Below are 25,883 nucleotides of genomic sequence, written 5' to 3'. Positions count from 1 at the left end.
TTTTTTTCTTTTTTCTTTCGAGGAATCCAGAGTTGTCACTCAGAGGCAGCTCACATGAGGCTGGCCGGGGAGGATAGGTGATCAAGTGGCAGGGTGGATGGAACAGTCCTGGTCCCTGTGGCAGAGCCCGCTGCTCAAGTGGGGGCCAGCTCACTAAATTTAGTTCTGGCTCACTCCATCTTTGGACGAGGCATCGCTGGTGCAGGAATGCGATTCTCTTCCTCACTGGTTAGTAACACTGCAGAACGCTGGGTCTTCAGGGGGGCTGAATGTGGTGGAACGGCTTCCTTGGGGACTCACCGTAGTCTTCAGAGTTTTCTTTCCTTGTTCTTTTTTAATTGTCAAGGTGAAGTACAGAGGGGTTATAGTTACATACATTAGGTAGTGAGTACATTTCTTGTCCAACTTGTTACCCCCTCCCTCATCTTTCTCCTACCTTTCCTCCTCCCCAATTTGTCTTCAGAGTTTTCTTAAACTTCTTATTTTGAAGATATTCCCAGCATTCAGAAATGTGTACATTTGCTTTGTCTTCATTGTCTTCATTGTCCTCATTGATCATTTTCCTGAGCCACTGGGGAAGTCAAAGCCTGTGTTCTGCATCCTGGTCCTTTACTCCTGAGGAACCAAGGCCTACTCACCCAAAGTCACAAAACAGCTCTGTCTGTCCTTCTCTTAAGTCATTCTTGATTGATGTTGCAGTGCTGGGGATAGAACCCAGGGCCTTGAGTGTGCGAGGCAAGCACTCCCCTGCTAAGCTCTGTCCCAGTCCAACTCATTCCTTTGTAAACAGCTGCTGATAGTCCACTGATGATTGTACCATGACCACTTCTCTAGAGAGAGTTTAGGTTGTTTCTAGTCTCCCATGATTATAACTATAAAACTCTTGGTATGTCATCACTCTTTCCCAGATACCAGGTATGCATTTTACAGAAAGAATTGTCCCAGGATAGTTGCACGTAACATTTTGATGCGTACCATGTATTTACCTTCCAAAGTAGCTGTACCACTAGGAGAGACTGGATGCTTGCTATTACCTTATATTGTTTATTATCTGCTCTTTAGGTCTTTGCTAATCTAATGGGTGAACCATACAGCACCATATTTGTCTCCTATGTGTAATCAGGCAAAGGAGAGTACATGGAAGGAGCATGTGCAGAGGAGCAGTGCTCTGTGGAATGGATTTAGTCACCTGAATTGGAGAAGCAGAGGTCCGTGCTTAGAGCCGGCCGGGCTCACCCACTGTGTACTCCCCTCAGCAGGGCTGGGAGGAAGCGATGCAGCCAGGGAGAGCAGGCAGCTGGCCCACACAAGAGCTCCATACTCTGGGCTCTTGGGATTTTGCCATTGAGGCATGTTGACAGGTGTATTTTCTTCATTTGCATCTCTTCCTTTGAGTCCATTTTCTTGGTTATCTCTAAGATGTGTTTGTGTCCTTCAGCTTCTAGGACAAGTAACGCTTCTACAGGGAGCCCTGGCTACCCTGTTTAACATGGAAGCCCTCACTTCACCACCACCCTCCCATTGGCTTCCCTGCTTTACTTTCTTCATAACTATTGTCATCAGCACGTTTTCCTCCTCCTCTATTTATTGTCTGTCCCAGTCCTCTTCTGGAATGTTCCTTCTCTAGGGTGGAGAATTGGTTTTGTCTATTTATCTTTAGTACAGTCCTTAGACCAGGACAAGGCACATTAGACTCATATTACATGTTTATTAGTATATTAAGTACATACTATTAAGTACATATTTATTATTAAGCTTAATGATATATATTACTTTTACCGTTCGCTGTTGAAGGAGTAAAATTCTGTTTGGTGGGGAATATTTCTTTGGACCTGGGATTAGTGGTGTGATTTGGGGAAGTGGCAGTCCCCCTAAGCTTCCTGTGTGCGTGAGGTGGTATTATGAGGACACCTTTCCCTGTAATGGAGCACACAGTAGACACTGGCAGGTGTTGTTGTTACTGTTGCACAGTAGTGTTAGCAGACTAGAAGTCTTGATTCATCCATTTGCACATTACCCATCTGAGGTGAGTGAATAAATTTGGGTGGATGTGTGCTGTGGTGAACTTACTATGCTCTGAATGAACTGAGCCGAAGTCTTACAACAAGCAGTGCTCCTTCTTACTCATGGTGATTTGAGATTTTACTGCAAAGACCAATCTGCCACGTCCTCCTACCTTGAGCCTCCTCTTTGTTGACCTATGTGTGTGCAACCTGCCAGCCAGTGCATAGTCAGGCCCTCAACCTGCATCGGCTTGACAAAGCTTCTCAAAGTTAACTAGCACATGAGATTGTTGAGGACACAGGGAGGGTGCAGTTAAGTGGCTTTATGTAACATGTCAGAAACCCAAGCTGTCACTCTGAGATTTAGTTCCCCATCAAATGCCCCATTTTTAGCCATCTTCAGACCTTGTGACTTTTCTGCAGACACCTTTTAGAGAACGTTTCCCAAGTTGCCTTTTGTCCTTGGGCATTGCAGTGGCATCAGAGACAAGGGGAGGCTTCCTTAGGAAAGTAGTTCCTGGAAAAGTACCAACCAGGGTCAGTTTGACTGTCTTCATCGGTGACGTGTGTGACCTCAAACCCTTGAGTCTGATGTGCTTGGGTGAATCGACACCCTTAACGTGTCCACGAACACATAAACTCTTCTTTCCTTTTTCTTTTGAATCTAATAAAGGTAACCACTTGTTTTCTCCTTCAAATCCGTTTATATTTATGAGAACTAATGATATGTGTGCCTTTAGGGAAGAAAGGAAACATTCCTCCTGATTCTTGAGCCCCGGATGGGCAGGGCAGCGAGCTGCATCTTCTCTTCCCATATATTTAATAAAGATTGCTGTGGTGCTTCTGACTCCACATCTATTCATGTGGGCTGTGCACTGGTGCTGTGTTGCCGCCTCTGAGATTGGCACTGTTATATTATTAATAGTACTGATCACACATGCCTTGCATTTAATATAGAACATAAGAGGCTCACCTAGCATGAATGAACAATCTCAAATTGAAAGTGTGGAGGCTATAAAAATTTTAAAGAAGGGAATGTGTGATGGTTTAATGTTTGAAATAAAAGTAGTATATTTTTAATCACCGAATTTGAATGTCCTTGGATTTGTTGGGGGGGCCAGGGTGGAGGAAGGGAAGACCGTGCCTTTCACATACCTATACCAGATTGAATTGGATGGTGTTTGGAACTGGACCTAAGTGACATGGACAAGACAGTGCTGAGGAAGGCAGCCATTATACTATTAATTCTCACAGTTTGTGCCCGTGGTGGCCGTGGCAGGGAGCTCAGTACGATTGGAAGCTCGTGTGCACAAGTGTATGCACTGAAATACCACACTCTGATGACATTCGAGGGGGGCAGCCTTTGATGATGAATATTCTTGCCCTTTTTAGGGGAGTAGACAGGGAGGCGGGTGGTAACTTCACAAGACTCTAAATTTACCAAAGTTTTTTGGATTTGAATTTTCTTAGGGAAAAAAAATGTCAAATGATTGCAGATCCCAAAATGCCTTTGTTGACATTTTAGTGGTGTTTTGTAAGCCCAGGATGGAGCACAAGTGAAAAGAAAGGCCGTTTATTTTCTTGGCGATACGGTATTGAATCCAAGGCCTTGGACCAAACAGTGTCCCAGGGATCTTCATGATTTATATATTGTATGTGATCTTTTCTTAAACATTGTTAACCTGTGCCCTTCACAGACAATGCGGGGTCAGAAAATGTTAGAGGACTCGGGATTGCTTTCATAATCGTGTAAAGAAAATGGTTGTCTTCAAAATTCAGGGACTATGACAGGCATTCCTAATAGAGTGATATATTTGGGAGACAAACAGCCCCATGTGTGAGCCTGCTTTAGGCTGGTGGGGAGTGGAAAATATTTGAGTGAGATTTTACTTCTAGTCAGGACCGGTTGTAAGAAAGAAAATAAGTTGTTGCTCTCTGGCAAGGCTGTTGGAGATGCCGATTTAATTTGTTGGGAAGGCAAATTCTCAAAGCAGGAGGCCTTTTGAAATGCTTACTCACACCCAGACAATTTATTACAGCCGGAGGAAAGGGCATTGATGGAGTACTGTGCCTCCTGCTGCCTTGGAGAGGGTAGCCCGACTGCAGGCTTGGGGTGGGGTGGGGGTGGGGGTGGAAGCCGGCAAGAGAGCCTAAGGGTCAGAGGACCTGTCCTGGTTATGGGTGGTAGCCATTGTTACCAGATTGCATTTGTTTAGGTAGCATGAAATTGTGTCTTGCTCGTCTTATAATTTCGGCTATAGAAAAAGATGTAAGTGGAAAGGAATAAAGACAGTTCTTTGGCAGGGCAGACATGGCACAACTATTTTCACCTCCTGTGTTTTGAAACAACGTTGGTTACTTCGGTTCAGCTCTTTGAGACGGAAGAAAAAAAGTCCCAAGTGTGTGGGTTTGATAAGTGGTTTGCCAAATTACAGACCAAAGTTGAATTTGGATGCCACATCATTTCTTTCTGAAAAGTTTACTTTCTTGGTAAATACTGAATGTGAGCCTATTTTTTAAAAAGGGAGCTTAACAATATACAGTGTGTGGAAAATGGACTCTGTAACTTGTGGGCAGGGATGGGAGGGGGAAACTGGGGGGAAGCGAAGAAAGGGTGACATTGTCCAAACAAAAAAATGTACTTATTACCTGACTTAGGAAATTGTAACCCTGTAACCCTGTAACTCTGTACAACACCCTAATACTAATAAAATTACATTTTCTAAAAAGAGCTTAAAAGCCATGATTTTATTCCCTGAGATATATAGACTGTCTCATTGTGTCTCCAGAATTCTTCATTGTTCTTCCGTTTCCCTTGTGGCCTTCAGCCAGAAGTGGACCTGGGCCCGTGGCTCATGAGCTCTCTTTGTCTGTGGCCTGTCTGTGGCCTGGGCCCGTGGCTCACAAGCACTCTGTCTATAGCCTGTCTGTGGCTGGCTTGCTGGCAGCAGCCCGGTTTAGCGGCTTGCCTACCATGGCCGCCTTTGTATGGCGGCCCTTGGTGCCCACCAGGCTGGTGGAGAAAACTCTGCACCTCATTATCTCTCCAACCTGAGTGAATTTGCAAATTAATTGATGTGTAGGAGGGGAGGCATCTGCTATTGTAAAAACCTTTAACGGTGGCAGTAAAGCTTGAAATAAAACTAAGTGTTACTGTAGTAAACTAATGGTCCCTGGGTGCTGAAGCCCATTTTGTGGCATGCAGTAGGGGCCTTACATGTTCAGGACCTGGTTAGCTTTGTGATTGCCCTGTGCCACTTCCCAGAGACAATGCTGTCAATCCTTTATCTGTTTTCTTTGGATTTTTGCCTACATAAAACAACAACAACAACTAACTTGCCTAGACTGCTGTTCTAGATGTTATCTGTTGGCTTTGCTCTGGAAGGTAAAGCTTTATTTCTCACACACGGCCTTCTTCCCACAGCTTGGCTTTGATGATTGCTCACTTTTTACACTGTTGGGGTTAGTGGACGTTGTTTGTTGCCAAGCCATATAGTGTGCTGTGGTTGCTGACCTCTGAAGGGTGGCAGGGTGTGCAGGGGAGTCTCACCATCTCGTGTGCAGATGCCACCCTCTATTTTCAGCTGTCCTTGGACCCTGGGCCTCGCCGGAGACAAACCCATCTGGTATTTGATGAGAGCAGGGATCTGCATGTTGATGAAAGATAGAAGCAACTCACCTGCCACCAGTTTGGATCGTCTGCCTTTCGGTTTAGGAAATCACCTCCATCGTCTGTGTGGAGCCAGTCCACTTTGGCTGCCTCACCCTGCCCCTGCCGCCTGGGCAGTGGCTCACACGTATTGGCCTGTGTACCTGGCCTGGCAACACACCCACCCCCTGCCAGGGTAATGTACAATGCAGCTCACAAGCCTATTTCAGACCTTATTAAAACATCATTTCCCCTGCCTTGTTCCCAGATTTCTGTGCTTAATCATAGAAAGGCAGCTTGTTCAAATATACATTATTCTTGTTTGGAAAACTCTGTTGGCTTGTCTCCCTTCCCACCCCCTCCACACTCCACATTCTGTAACCCTGCTTCACAGAGGCAGGACTTATTAAATATCATAATTTTCTCATTGGAGAATTATTTGTAAACTTAATTAACTCTCTGTCAGTGTTTGAGTTAATTTTCTCTCTTTAATTTCAGCCTCCTTGCTCATGGTTTTCTAGATTCTGTCCTGTGTCTGTTAAAGACTTGTAAATAGTTTTGAAATGCCAGTTGGTGATATATGGGTCTCTTTAACATTTCTTTGATTTATGTGCAGTGCAGTGGAAAAAGGCAAAGAAAGCAAATTATATGGCGAAAAATGTTGCCAATCTTCCTTTTTTTTACCCTTAGTTTAAAAAAGTACACTTATCAATCACATCTGATGGATTTTCTTTTTTATAAAGATTGAAAATTTAACTATTTAAAGACTCTTGCAATGCATGTCCTGTATTTGCTTAATCAGGTGCAGCTTAGCTCTGGTGCAGGGTATCAGAAACTCGAAAGCTCTCACAGCCTCTTGTTTGTTCCAGTCCCTCTCCCAGTGCTCTTGGATGCTGAATGCATGAAAAGGTCAGGCTTCTGGTAGAGGCTGGGAAGCTGGAGGAGCATTGCGTCCACGCTTGAACCCTGAATCTAGCTGGTGGGCCAGTAAGAGCTGTGTCTTCAGAATCACTCACTTCCATGGTCCAGAGTGTCCCTCTGTTATGTCTTTTTGATGGCTTCCAGGGAGACACCGACTTCCTGAACCAGTCAGTGAGTCAGCAAATATTGCCTGGGATTGTGCTATGCTGCTGCTCAGATTTCAGTGTCTAAGAGCCACATGGCGGTACTTGTTAATATGCTGATTCCCAGGCTCCAGATGTGGAGGTGAGACAAAGATCTGCCTTTTCGGTGAGCACACTGTGGACCATTCTGATGGAGATGACACCTAGTCAGCCTGGGGCCCTCACCCGCCTCGCCTCACACTGTGTGGGGGAGTTTTGCGGCTCCCTTCCCAAAGCTTTGCGAATTGGAATGCCCTTGGATTTTAGACTATTTCATATTATAGAGAAGGTAGCAGGGTTCATCACATTTTACATTAATTCCTCTGGTAGGGTCTGGGGTAGTACCCTGTAATCAAATGTTGTGCTGCAAAAAAAAAAAAAAATGTCTGGCTCTTCACACTGATTAAATTAAGATTTAAATAGACTTACGTCAGTTTGTGTCAGGTTGTGTTGCCACACGAGTCCTGGCGCTTACATGGATGAGAAAGCTTTTGACTTTCAGAACTCTTTTGCATTTTTATATGGTGAAAAGATTCTGACTTTGTACTGGCAGATCATGTCCCGTCCTCTGTGCTGGGTGCGAGACACCAGAAGGCAATGAGTGGGTGAAAGGTGTGTGTGTGCACACAGTTGCACAGTCACCCAGCAGCACAGGCAGGGCCCTGCGAGACAGCGACTGCAAGGCTAAGGCGGTTGGTTACAGAGCAGCCAGTGGGGAGCGGTCCAGGGGCCCAGGAGCTGAGCAGGGGTGATGGCTGGGAACCTGGGAGCTGTGGGCTGTGCTGTCACTCCAAGAGGTCTGTTCTCTCTCCCTGCTGGGTAAGCCCCTGCTGGGTAAGCCAAGTGCCTGCTCAAGGCGGCAGTGGGTCCCCCCCCCCCACCTTTGTGTGTAGACCTTCCTTACACTCAAGGTGATACAAAGTTCAAGTTCCTACCATAGGTTAAAGCTGTCTTCCACCAACTTAGTATTTACTTATTATGTAAAAAGTACTTATTGAAAGCCTGCTGTTCTTGGATAGCTGCTTTAGTATAGTGGTTATAGAGAAAGGGACCTGTAGTCAGGCTGTCTAGACCTTGACCCTGTGCCTTAGTTTCCTTATCTTCAGAGAGATAATAGCATTGCCCTTGTTGTGGTTTTAGAATTCTCCCCACAGGCTCATGTACTGTGGTTTTGGTGCACTTTTGGGAAGTGAGGCCTCTGACCAACTGCAGGAATCTGACCTAATGATGGGTTTATTACCCTGGTGGCCTTCGTGGAGGTGGTCAGAGTAAGAATGGGCCTAGGTGAAGGAGGTCCCTGACAGCATGTCCTGGAGAAGTGTGTCTTGTCGCCTCCCCTTCCTCACTCTTGGCTGCTGTTAGGTAAACAGCCTCCTCCTTCATGTGCTCCCCGAGGGTCCTGTCCCGCCAGCCGCAGGCCCACAGCAATGATCGCATTCAGTCAGCTGGACTGAAATCTCCAGAACCTTGTGCCACAATAAGTCCTCCCCTGAGTCATTCTCTCAGGTATTTGTCATGTCCACGAAAAGTCCAACAGAGTCCCATGTGTGCACCAGCCAGTGTTATTATTTTTATTATTACGCTGAGCACTGTTCTAGACACTGGGGAGAGATACAGTAGTGAAGACTAAGGGAAATATCTGCTCTGGGATCTTGACCTTCTACAAGCAGGGGACATTTCTTCATGCATCATCTACACCTAGCACTATGTTCCACATTTGTCAAGCTGTCTCATTCTCAGCAAGAGTTATTGAACACCCACATAGGCCTCTGTGTCACGCCTGTGGGCCAGTGAAGCTCTTGTGGCCTACAGTTTAGGAGAGTAAAGCTACACACAACCCCGTCCTCCCTCACCCATGCTGTGGTGAGCAGTGATCAGCCTGTGAGAGGTGTTTCCAAAAGGCCGGCTGGGCCTGGCTTGAGCAAGCTTCAGGTCTCAGCTCCCCGTGGTGCCAGGCCCTTGACCTCGTTAGCTATCATCACACATGGCACCAGTTCCCACTACTTCCCCTGTCTGTGGAGATCCTCCTCCCGCTGGACGTGGTTGGCGATCAACATTTCGCTAATGCTCTTCTTGGGACATTCCTCATTGGTGGTGGCGGTGGCGTGGCAGTAGCTGCTGCTGATTTCGTTTGCTTATTAGTTGGTCCCATCGGCAGAGTTTAGAAAACTTGAGTAGGGCTTTAAAGCCCTACTGGGGCTGGGGTTAGCAGCTCACTGGTCTGAGTAACTCTTCCTGAGCTGGGCTGCGGTTCAGTGGCAGAGCCCTTGCCTAGCAGGCAGGAGGCCCTGGGTTCCCCTGGCACTGTGGGAAGAGGAGGGGGAGGTAGCCCTTACATCAAGGGCTCAACTTTTGTGTTGGATACTTGGCTCAGCACTCCTCATGTATTGAAACCTCAGATTTCTTTGGTATTAAGTAGCTGTGTTATCCCCAGAAGACAACTGAGGCTTTGGGACCGTGAATAACCAACCCAAGGTCACACTGTCACTCAGGAGAGGGCCTCTGGTTTGCATCCAGGCTGCTGCCTGCACAGCTGTGTTCTTAGTTAAGAATAGAAAGCTTGCCTTGCCTAGGTCATGGTGATTGATCAGTAGGACATTGACTCCAATCTGTTATTTTGTTATTTTTATTTTTAATGATCTCTTAGTAATTGTACAAAGAGATTTTGATTCAACATGCTAATTTGTGAGTATAATGCATCTTAATGTCATCCCTGAGATCATTCTCTCTCCCATCTATCTTAACTCTGTCCACTCTCTCAAGTCACATGGATACATTGAGTATTATTACTGTGTTCACCGTTTTCCCAAACTCTTCCCATTGGCCTGCCTTCTTCTACATAACCAACCACAGGTGGGAGCTAACCATAGGCCTTCCATACTCCTACCAAGGTACTGTCCTGGCTGTCTAGAGAGACTTTGGTCTTCTAGTGCTTCTAGTTGCTTAAGAAGTCCTGGCTTCTCAGGAGGCTGAGATCTGTGATCCAAGACAGCTTGGGCAGGCAAGTCTGAGATTTTTATTTCCAGTAAACTGCCAAAAAACTGGAAGTGGTGCTATGGCTCAAGTGGTCATGCAATAGTGTTGAGCACAAAAGCTCAGAGACAACACCTGGCCCCCAGGTTCAAACCCTGGTACTGGCACAAAAAGATTGAGCCAAATTTCTGAGCCTTTGGAATGTTGTCAGTTAAAAGGAGCAACCTGCACAGTATATTAGATGAAGTTTCTCAACTGATCCTGCAGTTGCCTCTCACTTAGTGTGTGTACCAAGCTCCTGAGCCCTGCGTAGTTGTCCTTAGTTTATTGAAGGTTCACTCAGGATCAGTGGAGAGGCAGCTCTCTGTGATGAATTGCCTTCCTCAGTTGTTGAAGAATAATTCCAAGTTTGGGTTCTTCCCAATACAGCCACTCCTTTAGAATTGGGCAGAGCTGCACTGTTTCCTTTTTTTCCATTACCCTTTAATCAATTTATTATCTGACATGCTTAGGGTGACAGTATTTGATTACTCTAATCAGCTTTGTAAGGAGAGGGATTTCTGGGTAGGGTCACTTCTGAGAACCAGAGCAGCTGCAGTTGTGCTGGCTCTGTGCTTGAGGCTTTGTGCATAGTGGATCACTTCATTTCAGCAAGCATTCTTGGCTCTCTGCCTTGTAGGAAAGGTTGACAATGCCTCCCTCCTGGGAACTGCATTGAGTTAAGACCCTTGGAAGCCCAGCCTGCCATAGAGAGTGTGCTCTGTAACCCTTCTGGGGGAGTGTGGGCTGAGGAAGAGTAATGCTCAGAAGGGAGAGGAAGCCCAGAATCACCAGTGGAATTGGCCACTTGGCAGCAAAGCTCACCCTCCTGCCCGAAGGGCCACACTGTAGAGTTGAGCCTTTGCTGCTCTGTGGCAGAGTGCAGAGGAAAGCAGTGGCTGCCTGGACCTTTGCCTCCAGCTAGTCCTCAGCCAGGGCCGCATCCTCCCTCTTCCCAAAGAGATAGTACAGAGTGCAAGAGTGCTGTCTAACGCTCTCATGCCCCGCTTCTGGCCTGAACTAACTGAGCAGCCATATGTGCCCTAACGCCTGCGGCTCTGTGTTCCTGACACTGTAGTGAGGAGGTTTTGCAAGTTAGTGATGGTGTAGCTTCTGCCTTCCATCTGAATTTTCTCTCTGTTACTGGGTGAGCAAGGATTGAAGAAGGTGGATTGAGTCCCTGCTTTGCAGCATTTGTCTAGTAGACTGTTGTCTTCTGAGGAGAGGCAGGAAGCCAGGGGGAGCCGATCTGTAGGCCGCTAATGCAGTGCACCAGGCAGCAATGGGCTTTTCATGCCTGGGAGAGGAGCAGGGGTTCAGTAAGTTCCTCACCAACCCATGGGAGGCAGAAGGAGCCACCCCTTCCTTACTTTACACCATTTGTGGGTTATGATAATCCCCTAACCGTGATTTTAGTTTCGTTGGGCTGATAATTTTTAGTTTATTTAACTTTGCAGATGCCCTGTGTTTAGGACTGTCTGTAGTCAAGATATGGAAGTGTCTGTGGTTCTCCTTGTAATCATTTCTCATTGAGAACCTGTCTTTGGGGGGAAAGGTACCCAAGGATGCTGTATTGTATGAGGATATTACTCTCCCCCCTTGAGTATTGAGCAAGAATAATAAATGAGGGTCTAGATGTCAGTCAGCATTTGAACATTTGCCAGGGCATTAGCATAGTGTTCAGCTCTGACTAACATCAGGCCCAAGGTGTTCCAAGGAGCTCTTGCCCAAGCCCCTGGCCAATTGCCTTTAATTGGGGACTTTGGTGAGCAGTAAAAAGTTTGCTTTTCATAAGTATATTTAAATTCCACCAGTGTTGATTTTTACAGCAGGAAGTCGAGCCCAAACTGTGTTATGCAGAGAAATCTTTGTTATATTATAGCATTCCAGTGCTGAAGGGACCTCAGACATAATTCCAGTCTTGCTTTGTAGTCTGTTGACCCAGACTTTGTAAGTATTCATTTTGAAAATAGTACTCTGTTGCCTGGATAATCGTATCCAGGCAATTCCAGATGCTTTCTCTTCAGATAGCTCCTGTCATTGGTTAATGACAGAGAAGAATCAAGTACACACTGCATTCTAGGTACAGGAATGTCTGGTGTCTGGTGTCAGTTCATAATTACCAGGTGTAGCTGGTGACCAGAGGAAAAAGTTGGGCCTTTTCTTCTGACACCCAGACAGCCCACCCTGTTTCTCTCTTGGGAACATGCATTCTGACTCAGGCCACCAGTGGGTGTCTCTTTTGGTGCTTCCTTCTTATTTCTGCATTGTTAAATTTTGCCTCGGTCCTGTGTTCCTCCCTACATCTTTATTTTTAATTTATTTTAGAGCTTCAACTCAGGAGCTGAGTGCTATCCCTTAGCTTTTTAGCTCAAGGCTGATACCCACCACTTGAAGCACTTAAACTTTGGGCTTTTATAAAGGGAATGTACAGAGGGATTACAGTTATATAATTAGGCAGTGAGTACATTTCCTTTTGGACAATGTCACCCCTTCCTTCACTCTCTCTCAGTTTTACTATCCCATCCCCACAAATTGTATAGTTCATTTTCAGCATAGTGTCTAGTGAGTACCATTGCTACATTTGTTCAGTCTTTGTCCCTCCATTTCTGTGCCCCCCTTACCCTCACAGAGACAAATAAATGAGTAAACAAGACAAAAAGAAACAAAAACAACAACAAAGAAAAAGCCTCTTATTTCCATTCCTGGAGTTCATTTTGATAAATAATATTTTACATGATCAGAGGCACATAAGGTTGTGCCTTTGTGCACTTTGGGCTTTTTGCCTGGTAATTGGAGATAAGAGTCTCACAGACTTTACTGCTCAGGATGGATTTGAACCACAATCTTTAGCTCTCTTCCTCCTGAGAAGCAAGGATTACAGCTATGAGCCACTAAAGCACCTGGCTTTGCTTGCCTTGTATTAAGTGGCTAGGTGTTTTGGTTGGGGCTGCTGTAATCAAACATCATAGAATGAATGGGTTTGACCATAGACATTTATTTCTCTAGATTTTAGAGGCTGAGAAGTTGAAGATCCAGGTCCCAGCAGATCTGGTGTCTGCTGAGGCCTTCTCCCACGTTTACAGCAGGCTGCATTCTGCTGTATCCTCACCCTGTGGGGAGAAGTGGGGTGACATCTGGGTCTCTTTCTCCTCTCATAAGGGCAATGACCCCTTAAAGAGGGGGGTTTACCCTCGTGACCTCATCTAAACCCAGTTACTCCCCCAACGACCCTACCTCCAGATACCATGGCATTGAGGATGAGGCCTTCAGGGGAGGGATTTAGAGAGACAGAGTGCTCAGCCCGCAGCAGTGTGACCTGACCGCCCTGAGTCCTTGGTGTGGGTCCCCGGTGCTGTGCGGCCTTCCTTTCCTGATTGCTGCTCATCCTCTCCTTTGCTTCCTTTGGTCTTCTTTCTTTCTCTCTTTGCAAATGGCCCTAGAATGGTTGTGCTTCCATTTTTAGCCACATTCACAGTTTGCTTTGTCTGTGAATTTGTTCAGACCCATGAGTGATAGGTCTTCTAGCTGATTGGCACTTTTGAAGTCTGACAGCCTGCATACAGCTGTAGTGTAACTAGGAGCAGTTGTGGAGGAAGGCCTGTTAATAAAGGTGTGAACTCTGAGAAGTTCAGTGAGACAATTCTATTCAACCCCAAACATTGCACCTATTTAGAAGGAACACTGCTGCTGTCTTCCTGTCTGTTTACTTCTTTGATAGCTTTTGAAGTCTGGACATTGGAGGATTCTTAAGTAGGTAGAAAAGAAGCCCAAATGGCATTTAGCATGTAAACACTGCCTCACTTGAGCAGGAAGCACAGCCCTGATTTGGGTCCTGCTTTCATGGTAATTGAAGGGCCTGAAACCCAGCTTCCCAGTAGAGAACAAATAGGCAAATAAATTGGACCTTCCTTCTTATGGTTTATTGATGCTGCTTTGACCAAGTAAAAAGATTACTTACCGTAAAAGCTCACATCTAAGGTTTTTGTTTTTTCTTTTAAAGAAGTTGGCTATTGGAAAGAAGCATTAGGAGATAAAAGAAAGAAAAAAGCTAATGCCACTGCCTGATATTTAGATTAAAACCCAAGCAAAACAATTAGGTATGTGGTGTTTTTCTGTAACTGTTTTCCTTGACACAGATAATACTGGACAGGCTTGTTGTTTTTGTGGGGGTTTTTTTGCCCAGATTTATACTCACAAGAAGATTCAGAGTTTCATTGTAATATGTTTCCCTTTCTCATTAGTTGAAAACAAAATTTATTTCGATAATAAGGGTCAAAGGTCTCTGTATCTCAAAGTGGTGACAGAGTGTTCCTGGGTTTGCACACGTCTTGGTTGAAACTGAAATCTGTGGTTTGGGGAAATATGATTAGCACCATGCCCCATCCCCCAGTGCTGTGTAGACATATCCCAGCGGTCCGAGGGTATGGCCTGGGGCAGTCCCGGTGTCTCATGTCCTCAGCTTGTGTGGGTGCATCTTGACATGGTCTGTGGACCTTGTGTAGCTGGCTCAGTGACCTGGAGGAGAAAGCGGCCCTGGGGTTCTTGCTGTGGCTGTCACCATGTCTGGTGCAGCATTTCAAAGGGAATTCTTCAGTAAAATCCAGATCACCCACTAGGCATCCCACGATAATCCGTCATAAGACAATAGCTAGGCGGCAGCTTCTGACCTGCTAAAAAGCTTGAGTATGTTATACAGCTGACAGTGTTGAAGTTCCAGTGGTTTCATGGCTCCTTTCCTCTAAGGTCTTAATGCTTGATATTAAAACCTTAAAATGATGAGGTTTTAGCCTGAAGTTCACCACCTCACACTCGCCTGGTGTCATTCAGCAAGAGGGAGAGCATGTGGCATGTCTAGGCCTGAAAGAGGTCGGATGGAGGGCGGAAAGGAGCTGCTAGTGCCAGAGATGTTCACATCAAACGGCAATGTGGCCTGTCTCCCCGTCCGGGACAGCACCATGTTCACTGCTGCGGCAGAGAACCAGGGCCCATTCCTCCCAGGTGAGGTAGACCTTGGAACGCCAGCTCCCTCTTATCACACGTGTGACCTTGGGTCAGTGACCTTTTTAGGGCCAAAGAATCCTCATGTGACATGGAGGTGGGTGGCTCTGAGGCCAGGACTCAGCTCTTTTGCTTATGGCTGGTGCTCTACCACTTGAGCCACACTTCCAGTCTGGCATTTTGCTGGTAGAGATGAAATCTCACAGACTTTCCTTCATAGGCTGGATTTGAACTGTAAGCCTCCATGTCTAAGCTCTCTGAGGAGTTGGGATTACAGGCATGAGCCACCTGCCAGTGCCAGCTTCTAGACCTTTCTGATGTTAGAAGCCTGCAGTCTGAACTGCTGAGGTCATTCCAGTGCAGTGACAGGGCTGGCCTGTCTTGAACTCCACACTGCCCTGTGTGCTCCTTGCTTGCTGTGTTTTTCATAATTGGGATAGGGAGAATAGATTTTCGTCATGGCTTTGTCACAACAGTGAGATTCTACTGAGCAGTGTGTTTGCTTTCAAAGGAAGCTGGCTTCTAGGAACACTGGACAGAGCCGGTCTGCTCTCTAGGTTGGGGCCAGTGCTGGGCCAGGCCCTGCAGCTGCTCTAACTTGCCAGTGAGCTTGTCAGTTGACACCATTGGGAGTCTCTGTGTACACTGTATAGGCCTAGATGTTGGAGGACACAGAGAATAGATAACAAGGACTTTACTCTCGAGATGAGCCACCTGGGTGGGTGTTGAGCCTCACTCTCGGACCAAGAACTAGCATAATAAGGCTCAAATTCTGGAGATCAGGCTTCCTGCCCTCCTGCCCTCCGTTGCCTGTCCCATGCCCTCTGGTTTAAGCTGGCTGCTGTTGTTTGTGCATAGGGTTTGCTCACTGGCAGTGCCAGTGTGTTTTGCTAGTATTCTTAGAAACTTACATATAAAGTGATTTTTAAAAATCAAGTGAGGGGCTGGGAATGTGGCTTAGTGGTGGAGAGCTTGCCTTGCATGCATGAAGCGCTGGGTTCCATTCCTCAGTACCACATACACAGAAAAAGGCAGAAGTGGCGCTGTGGCTTAAGTGGTAGAGTGATAGCCTTGAACAAAAGAAAAGAAGCTCGGGGACAGAGTTCAAGCCTGGCAAAAAGAAAAAAAAAATGAAGCAAATCATACCTCAAGGTTAGAAGGGCTTCCTCTACCCCAAACAAAAAGACTACTTTGATGAATTCTTCAGAAGGAAACAATGATTTTTAATGTAGGAGGAATCAAATCTTGATTGATCCTGCATGTAAGTTTTGAGAATTTTGAATGTCAGATTATCTTAAAGTGTGATTCAGGCCATATGGTATGGGTAGAAAGACGTTGCATATATGGTGAGATGCTGACATGGACCCCCGGGAAGCTGCGGCATATCTGTTAGTCTGTAAATACCAGGCCTGGCTTAATCAGTGTATTGACATTGTAGGGGCGGGGAGTTCCAGTGGGCCCTGCTTTGGTCCATTACAGAACATTTCCTTGTCTGTTTTGGAGCAAGTGCGAAAAGCGTGAAGCAATTGGAGACCTTAGCTCGGGGATGGTGGCTCATTTGATTTTCTGAAGCCCAAATTTAAGTTGGACACTTTGCATTTGAGTCCTGTTTTTATCACTTTCTTTTGTGTGGTTTCCTTCTAATATATGGCATTATTTGTAATTCAGAGCATATTAAAGCTAATTTTGACCCTGGTAATTTCATCTCTTTAAAGATCCCATAAAAACTGAGGCTGTCTAAGGGAGACAATCTGAATGAATACTATGAGGCCATTCTTCTCTTTGTCACAGAGCTGCATGCCCTCTAATCTTTAGAACATGATGGAATCCAATCCTAGAGAGCTTGTGTGTATTTTCTAGAACAGGAGGTGACATGTGTGAGATCACCTAGCTCTTATTAGTAGTAAAGTCCAGAACCCCTTTCCCAAGAGGAAGCTTCCAGAGATTTCAGTCTGCACATTAGTTTGTTGGGACCCTACCTCAAACACGGTCAGTGTGTCACTGAGCATTACTTTAAAAATATTAGACCAATACTAATTGGTCTTTTCTTCAGATCCTCATGAATTGTTGAATTTCCCCAAGTATAGAGATTAGCAGATAGAATTGATTATTTTATAAAGGGTCTTATGTTGAAAACAGATAGAAAAATCCTGGGTCACTCATTGAACTAGAGAGCTGAAATAAACTGATAGAATTCTAACTGGGAGAAATGTTCTCCACACTCAGAGGAGTCGGAGACTCTGAACTGTGCCCTAGCAGCCCCAGGCAAAGAAAGACCCCGCCACTCAGGTGAGCCTACCACCACAGTTGTAGGATGCGAAAGCCAAAAAAAGCCCTTGCCTCTTCCTCTCCCACTCACCTTTTCTCCCCGGTGGGTGGGGAAAATGATGTTGGAGAGAAAAATCACAGCGGAGCTTTGATAACTTGCTTTTTTTTTTTTTTGAAATGGAGTTGTTTCTATGGCACAGACATTTGGCGAGGAGTGTGTTTATTGAAATACACTTTTATAGAAAATATTACAGAACCTGTAATTGAAAGCTTATGGCAGTGTTCTGTGGCGTGATATGTTCTTAATGTTAATTTGTGGATTTGCTCTGAACTCCCTTCTGCTGTTTTCGAACCATTGGCTGAAGGAACATTTTCCAAGAGTCTTTCAGCCCTAAACAGTGTTGCATGGGTTGGAGTATTTAGTACTTAAATAACGTAGAAATCCAGTTAGACAGGAGCTGCCTGTCAGTTTTATTAACTTTGACCTCTTCACCCATTACAAAGGTGATTTAGTTAATATTTAATGGGCCCCTTACAGATCTTGACAGTCAAAGCGGTGTTCCTGGAAACTGGGATCTGTATATATGATTAACAAATGCCACTTAATCATGATGAGTCAGTATGCAAAGGCAGACTGTTGGGGGAAGAGGAACTCACCCCCCACGTGCCCTTGGAGCCATGTGGCGGAGCTCCTGAGGACCCCTGTGAGAGGGATGGATGCCAGTTAGTGCGCGCTTCTGCACACTTGCTTGAGCAGAGATCCATGGGGTGCCAGGTGGGCACCCTCCTGCCCCAGCATCGTTAGCAGACTCTGCCTCTCAGTCAGCAGGACTGGAAGGGCTGAGCTTGCACAGACAAGGAAGGAGGAGAGCTGAAGGGAGAGAGGGCAGCTGGAGCCAGGAGGGTCCTGCCAAGCTGTCTTTGCCTTTAATTCCAGAAAGCCTTGTGCATATTGCACTCATTGCAGATTTGGGCGGGGGGGAGATCGAAACCAAGCTGATGACATTTTGAAACATTGTCTTTCAAACTTGTACTGTCCCTTGCTTCCATTGATTTCCCATTTGAGAAATCTGTACAAGAAAACCAAATTTGAGCAAAATTCATTGGTCTAAGATGAGTTGTTAGAGCCAGATTATGCCCCCCTTTTTCGCCCCCAAGAAGCCCTCTGTTTTTATTATGAAGGTGATACATCTCTGTCTTGTATTGGACAGCCATAGGCTCCCGTAGTAACCAGCTAAGTAAATCCACAGCCTGCCCGGAAGCAGAATGGATGCTCCAGACACAGCCATTCCCGGCTTGCTGGGTCACGGGATAGCTTCATTTTTATAGCCATTTGCAAGGAGCGCATCATTTCTATTGGCTTTGTTTTCTCACTCTCTATTTGTGTGCAGCCCAATGGCTTTAGGTGAGGCCATCTATTTTTCAGATTGTTATTACCCTTTGCATCCAAGGCTGAGCCCTTTATATATGGTGGTCACCACTTTCATTACCATGAGTTGTAATGTAGCTGACTCGGCAAAAAAAATGTATGCCTTAGAAGAACATTTTGAGAAGAAATTGATTCAGAGCTTCAGAATGAATTACTATTTGTATATTTAGTTAATTCTAAATATGTGTTTGAAAGACCTCACTTAATTTGAAAGAAGAGGAAACATATTGGATGTTATAAATGGTCTCAATACAAATTCTTAGCTTGGCATTTGCATGTTTGAGTGTTTTATTTACATCTGCTCAAACTTGGGATACCTTTCAAAGCTAATTTTATTTTAGAGAGATTGATGACAACTTTTAGGATCTAAAATACAAAAGCATGAGTTTGAAAAAGGAAGGTGAAAGTCATTGTCACTTATCAAATTAGATAGATGCCTTGTTTGGCAATGAGTGAGAATTGTTGTTTTTTAACAAAAGCTCCCTATGGTCGGGGTTGGCACAAGGATTCTGTAGTGATAGAAAATTTCTAGATCTTTATTAAGGTCTTGCTCACACAGACATCTTCCTTTGTCAAAACTCTTTTCAAACTGTACATAAAAATGTGTGCATTATATTTTACACAAACTTCACGTTGATACAGTATATATTTTTTAAAGGCTTGTTTAGTGTAGAACTGGGCAGGGTCATTTCTCTTTTCCAGTGGAGAAGTGGGACTACTACAGAGAGTTGAATGTAACCTCCAAGCTCAGCAGTTTGTCTAGGAATGAAGGGAAGGGTGCTGGTGCTGAGCCCGCGTAAAAGGGGAGGCTTCCTCCCACCCGGTGCATCCACCTAGCCACATGCGAGTGGAAACCAAGTGGACTCCTCCACCATGCTCTGCAGTGAGCTCATAAGCCTTTGCACATTGTTATCAGATATATTCATGAGCTTGTTCCTGTGACTGATACTTGCACCTTACCCATCAAAGGCGGCAGCCCTGGAGAAGGGCCTAGGTGCTCACTCACTGTGTGTTGAGGTGTCCTGGTTCGCAGTAGTGGACTGTGAGTTCCACAGTTTGTATGACAAGTAAGACACGGTAATAGCAGGAGTTCCCAGGCCCATTTCTATCTCCAAAGAAAGCTTCTGGATCTCATTAACATAATGGCATAGGCTTTAAAAACATTTGTATAAGACCTACATGAATAAGAGTGAAAAGCAATATAGAAAAAAATCCCCAAATTGGAACTAGCATTTAGAAATACACTGTTAGTGTCCTCTGAAGCATCTTTTTTTAGTCTGCCTACAGCACAGCTTCTTTTAATTCAGCCATGTGATGTTGTACGGTTCTTTTGCTATTTCACTTGCCTGGTTCATTGTTAGGTGTTGTGATTGTGTCCAGTTCTCATAAGTTGGGATGAGATGCACACTTCATCTGTGATGCTGTGATGCACACCTCATTTATCTTCATCCATTTATCTCCTCAAGAAGAAATTCCTTGAAGCAGCATGCTAGCTGAAATAACCTGGAGTGTGGTAAGGGGGCAAGGCCATCAAGTATTGACAATTCCTGTTTTTGTCCTGCTCTTACCAAGTGCCCCTTTCCTCCTTTTTTCCCCCTTGCAGTTACAGTACCACGCAGGTCTAGCATCCGGCCTCCTGAATCAGCAGTCATTGAAGCGCTCCGCCAATCAGATGGGGGTGTCTGCCAAGCGCCGACCGAAGTCTCAGCCCACCACGCTGGTCCTCCCACCACAGTGAGTGAGGGGCCTCAGGGGGGTCTTGGTCCTGATGAACTCTGCTCTGCACTGTGTTAGACCTGTCAAAAGCGATACTCTTACAAAATTGTTTCTTTCTTTTGGAAAACATAACTTATGGAACTGCAGCTCATAGCTGACATGTTGTCTGAGGCAGCTTTTGCACTTAGCCCCTAGCTTGTGGTTCTTCACAAAGGATGTGGCTGCAGAGCCCCTAGGAATTGGCTGGGGCTGGGTGCTCCCTCTATAAGGGGGAGGGGGGCAGCAGATACAGTGAAGGTCCAGCAGCTCACCGACCTGTCACAGGCGAGTGTAGCATGCCGCCATCACTTCCAGAACTCTGAACTTGTGCTCACGTGCTGAGTCTCTTGCCCTGCATCCAACCCTGACATCCTTCTGCCAACAGTTCATTTTTGGTAGGCCTGAGGGGGTGTGTCTTACTGTAACCCTAACTTCTAGAGGTCAAGTCTTGGGCTACATAGTTAGACCACAAAATTAATTTTGCCTGTGCTTGAGCTTCATAAAATGGCAACATACATCATCTTTTGTACGTTTATGTGTACATGTGCATGTGTGCCTGTGTGTGTTAACGTTCTTAGGATTGAGTACGCCTCAGGGCTTTGTTCCTGCTAAGCTCATACGGAGCTACCCTTCTAGACCAGCATATCAGCTCTTTTAGTTTTTAACTCCATAGAGTACCTATTAGATTCATCCTTTTCATTGCTGTGTAGTCAGTCCTTATTGATAGCTTTTCTATCAGCGTGCACATTTCCCAGAGAGGGACCACACTCTCTAAAGGCTGGGGCTTGGACTTTGAACGTGCTCCCTAGCCTGTTTTCTTCTTGTACTTTCTTTTGCTCATGTCCTTAATTATAAGCTGTTTTTACATCTTTGGTCCAAGGGATCATTTGCATATAAGACTTGATTGTTTGCCTTCACTTGAGATCTCATTTAGCTTGCTCAGGTGACAGTATTGTGCCTGTTGTGTGCCAGGCATGGTTGTATGACTATCATGAGCTAGATGGACATGGTCCCTAGTACCATAACTTACCATTAGTATTAATGCCAGGAAGGAAATAATAGGAATAAAGTGTGAGAAGGGGCCCTGTTTAAGTATAGTGGCCAAAAAGGCCTCTCTGAGCAGAAATTTGGGGAAGGGAGAGGAAGAGCAAGGCGCTTCTCCAGCTGGTGGGCTTAATCTGCTACCATTTCTGTAATTCTCATACTTCTTGCCCATTTTGTGTTTGCTTCCTGGACAGGCTGCCCCCCCCCATCCGCTGCGTGCATGCCCAGGGGCTGTATTTTATTTTATTGAAGCTGAGGTGAGGAGCAGAAAGCTTCACGAGGCCTTATGCTCATGGTGGCTTAGGCTTCCATGTTGATTTGGTGCTTCTGCACATCAGCGCTCAGCTCTCTGAAGCCTGGTGGGCCTTGTAACCTGTCATTTTCCCTGCATGGGTTGTCTTCTGAGTCAATGTTTGGCGAGAAGCGAAAGACTTTCTAACAGTCCCATAAGACTGGAGCCAAAAGTGTTTGTTACTAACTCTCTCTTGACAAAAGTCAGTTTTCAGTCCATCTGTTCACCATTTGTTAATTTGCATTGGCTTGAAACCTGTTTACAGGTGACATGCTATTACGAGGACACTTAGAAACTATTTTAAGCACCACACAATCCACAGCCACTGTTCTGGTGCAGAGAGAGACAGAGAGAGAGCAAGAGAGTGGTGTTCACAACTGTCATTAGAAATTTATAATAGATCACTCAGAATACTTACTTTTAAAGAGAAAAGTGGGCTGTATATCTGAAGAATACACTGATAAAATCACTTCCTGTACTCAGCAGACCATTGACTGCTGCTTTGTTAACTCACTGAGCCTTCTGGGCCTGCCTGGGTCTGGCAGACTGCTCCTTAAGAGCATAGGGTCTGCAGCCAAAAGCCTCCCAGTGCATGGCTCTTGAGTACCTACTACGTGTCCCTCGCTGTACGTGGTATTGCTCTAACAGAGCTGCCGGTCTAATTGGGTTATATTTTTTTAGGCTTAGTAATGTATGCATAATGTAGAATGAAAATACCTTAAGGATAACAAATCATCCTGAGAAAGTTACTGTGCATTGTTGGGTATTGTTCTAGACTTTTTTCCCCATTAATATGTAATTTTTTTTTTTTTTTTTTGGCCAGTCCTGGGCCTTGGACTCAGGGCCTGAGCACTGTCCCTGGCTTCTTCCCGCTCAAGGCTAGCACTCCGCCACTTGAGCCACAGCACCACTTCTGGCCGTTTTCTGTATATGTGGTGCTGGGGAATCGAACCTAGGGCCTCGTGTATCCGAGGCAGGCACTCTTACCACTAGGCTATATCCCCAGCCCACAATATGTAATTTTTAACAACCAAACTTTCCACAAAGGATTGTATTGTAATATTGTTCTGTGTTCTATCCTAATGTATTATTGAATATAGCTCGTAATGTACGGCAGGATAAATTTGATCTAGGAAACATTGAACTTGTGTTTTAATGCCGATGCTATGGTTGTATGCTACTGAAGAGTCCTAACTATACAATCTTTATTATAAGCACATGGCCACAATTAACTTTGTCATAAGGAAATCCTTTGGCCCTCCCAATGAAACACCCAGATCCTCTAGGTTGCTGTGTTAATTAGCTATTACCGTATAATGATTACCCCCAAACTTAGTGTTTTCAAAGCAGCAAGCGTTTTCTCCTGTGGTGTCTGGGAGTGGCTTGTGTGGACCGTTCTGCCTCAGCGTCTCCTTGAGGCTGCAGTGACTGGCCAGGGCCATGATCACCTGGAGCTGGGGCTGGGCTCAGAAGCCCCACTTCCTAGCCTGCCCACTGGCCTGCAGGCCAGCTGGTACAGCTGTTGGCAGGAGGGCTGTGGGTTCTCCCCCCTCATAGGCTCATGGCCTCCTCAGGCTACTTGAGTATCCTCAGGGCATGATGGCTGCTGAGCTAAGAGAATGAGAGCCAGGTGGAGGTTGTTCTCTTTGTGACCTACCCTGAGAAGACAGTGCCCCAGCCAGGTACTGTGCCTGTAATCCTATTTAGGAAGTGGAGACCCAGGATTGTAGTTTAACGCCAGCCTGGGCCTAAAAGTTTATAAGACTCCAGCTCAACTCATGTCTGAGTATGATGGTGCCTATCTGCATTCCAAGTTAAGGGGATGCACAATGGCCTGTGCCTGCCATGCCAGTGACCAGGGGTAGCAAAACTAGGAGGTTCCACGTCCGGCTGCTCTGGAGATCAAGTGAGACCTTATGTTGAGAAGAACCAGTACAGAAAAGGACCAGTGGAGTGGGACTGGTGGTAGAGTGCCTGCCTCGTAGTAAGCCCAAGGTCCTGAGTTCAATCCCCAGTATTGCCAAACCAAGCCAAAACACAAAGCCACGGGGCCTCTTGTATCTGTTGAGTTCTTTTGCTTTTTGTTTTTGCACTGTCCCTGGCTTCTTTTTGCTCAAGGCTAGCACTCTACCACTTGAGCCACAGTGCCACTTCTGTTTTTTTCTACATATGTGCTAAGGAATCGAACCCAGCATTTCATATGGATGAGGCAGGTACTCTACCCTAGGCCACATTGCCGGCCCACCGCCGAGTTCTTTGAAATAAGTTGCTAAGTGTGACTGCCATGGCACAGAGAGATGAACTCCTCCTCTAGAAGGGAGAAGTGTCAAAGACCCGGCACTCACTGCGGCCTTTCCACACGCCCTGTCACACTCACTGTGTCCTTGCCACGAGGGACCCACACGCCCTGTCACACTCACTGTGTCCTTGCCACGAGGGACCCACACTCCCTATCACGCTTATTGTGTCCTTTCCACGAGGGATCCACACTCCCTGTCACACTCACTGTGTCCTTGCCATGAGGAGACCACACTCAGCATGTCCTTTCCACCAGGGGACCCACACTCACTGTGTCCTTGCCACGAGGGGACCACACTTCCTAGGGCACTCATTCCTCTGGGGTTTCGAGGTCTAGATGACAGATTGCCCTCAGCACGGCCGCTGACTTGATCTGGGAGCTTCTGAAGGAGGTGCTGTTTCTGCCACTGCCCCGCTCACTGGCTCTCCAGAAGCCATGAACTTGCAGGGCTCATGGTGCTGGCCCCCACACCTTCAGGGCTCGCAGTGTCTGTCTGGACAGCTGGCTCCTTCCTAGGATGTGGGCGAATGGCGCTCTGTTCTTGAAAGGCACAGGCTCCTTGTCTTTGGCTTGAAGTAGAGCTCCCTGGAATCCCAGGAGCAAGGCAGCCACACCTTCCATCCTTTGTGAAGTCTCTGGTGAGTGGGAGTCTGGCAGGTCATTGATGTCTCAGGTGATGGTGCTCATGGAGCCGAGAGGCCCCCCCTTAGCTTGCCAGTGGGCCGTGACAACATTACCTCATCTGTTGCTCAGTTTTGAGGCCTCACCACCCCCTCCTCCAAACCATCCAGATGTGAAACTCCAGGTTTTTGCAGTTTCATTGCATAGTGACTGTGAATACACAGCCTTTCAAGGTCTTGGTTTTCTTAGTTACTTGGGCCTTGCTTTGCCCCTGGAATTGTTGCTACTGTGCTGAGGGCAGAATTTGATTATACAGTTATTAATGCATATAGTTGTAGGAAGTCTGGATGTCTAGTCTGCGCTGATTGGAGCTGAGTTCAATGTAAGCCAGGTCTCTTCAGTAGAAATGTAGTCCTGAAAGTTCCTGGGGACAAGCACTGTGGCTCACTCTGAGCGCATGCTTTCCCCATGTCCATGTCCCACACAGGAGATGGGACTGTGCAGCTTCCTGAGTTTTGGAAAAAGTCATCCAGACTTTGGGGTGGAAATTCACTGACTCTTTCTTTCCCCTACTGGCAAGTATTAAGTAACAATATTCATTAAATACCACAGAGAGGCTATGTAATAAAGAAATAATCCTCAGCCTAGGTGGCTATAGCTCTCCAGAAGAGCTGAAATTGAGAATATAATTAAAGATTAAAACATTGTTTGCATTCTAGAACATGGAGAAATCTTTTCTCTGCATTGCGGGACCACATTAATAAGGAAGAGATCAGTTTCCAATAACTGGCCCCGCGAAGCTCATTATTAACAGCGTCACGTGCGAGCTTCTGACTCAGTGCTTCTTTGCCTTTCTCCTCCCAAGACTGACACTGTCTTCAAGACTGGAAGAACACCAGCTGGATCCTGAAACAACTTGTCCTTACCTGTATGGAGCCTGGAGTTTGAACAGGGACGTTCAGTAGCAAGAGTTTGCCCAGACAGGCCTTACATCCTGCTGTTCAATGTCAGCTTCTCTTTTTGCTAGTCATTTTCACTATATCATTGTCAGCTCATGTGTGTGAAAAAGTTAAGACTGCTAAGACGTACACCATACTCAACGGTCCTGAGCTTCCAATTGTGGCTGGTCAAGGGCCATCTGGATGCGGGGGCTGAAGGAAAACCTGAGGCCAGCATCTGGCAGCATGAGCTTGAAGCCAGCCTGGGCACTGAGCCTCCTGCGAGGACAGGAAGAGTCCAGGGCCTGGCCTGATTGTGTTGTAAAAGTTGAACTGTTCATATCTTTTCTCTCTCTGCTTTTGGTTGCTGTTGACACTGGCTCATTTCCCACTGGCCTTGAAATGGATTTGAATAGCGTTTGAGGCCAAGCATATGAAACAGACCCTCGACTATTCTCCAGTGCTGCTT

The 25,883-nt window shown here is 46.0% G+C and overlaps 1 protein-coding gene across 2 annotated transcripts in view; it reads left to right on the top strand.

Annotated features, from left to right (window-relative positions):
* The window catches only part of Med27 (mediator complex subunit 27), a 180,864-nt gene that overhangs the window by 44,364 nt on the left and 110,617 nt on the right, over nt 1–25,883 (top strand). For both annotated transcript variants that reach the window (XM_048345319.1, XM_048345327.1), the window contains exon 3: nt 20,069–20,199. In XM_048345319.1, the coding sequence (XP_048201276.1) occupies nt 20,069–20,199 (131 nt within the window). The remainder of the gene's footprint in view (nt 1–20,068; nt 20,200–25,883) is intronic.

This window comes from Perognathus longimembris, chromosome 1 (assembly GCF_023159225.1).
Source record: "Perognathus longimembris pacificus isolate PPM17 chromosome 1, ASM2315922v1, whole genome shotgun sequence".
Taxonomy (NCBI): domain Eukaryota; kingdom Metazoa; phylum Chordata; class Mammalia; order Rodentia; family Heteromyidae; genus Perognathus; species Perognathus longimembris.
This window is presented reverse-complemented; position numbering and strand designations above follow the sequence as displayed.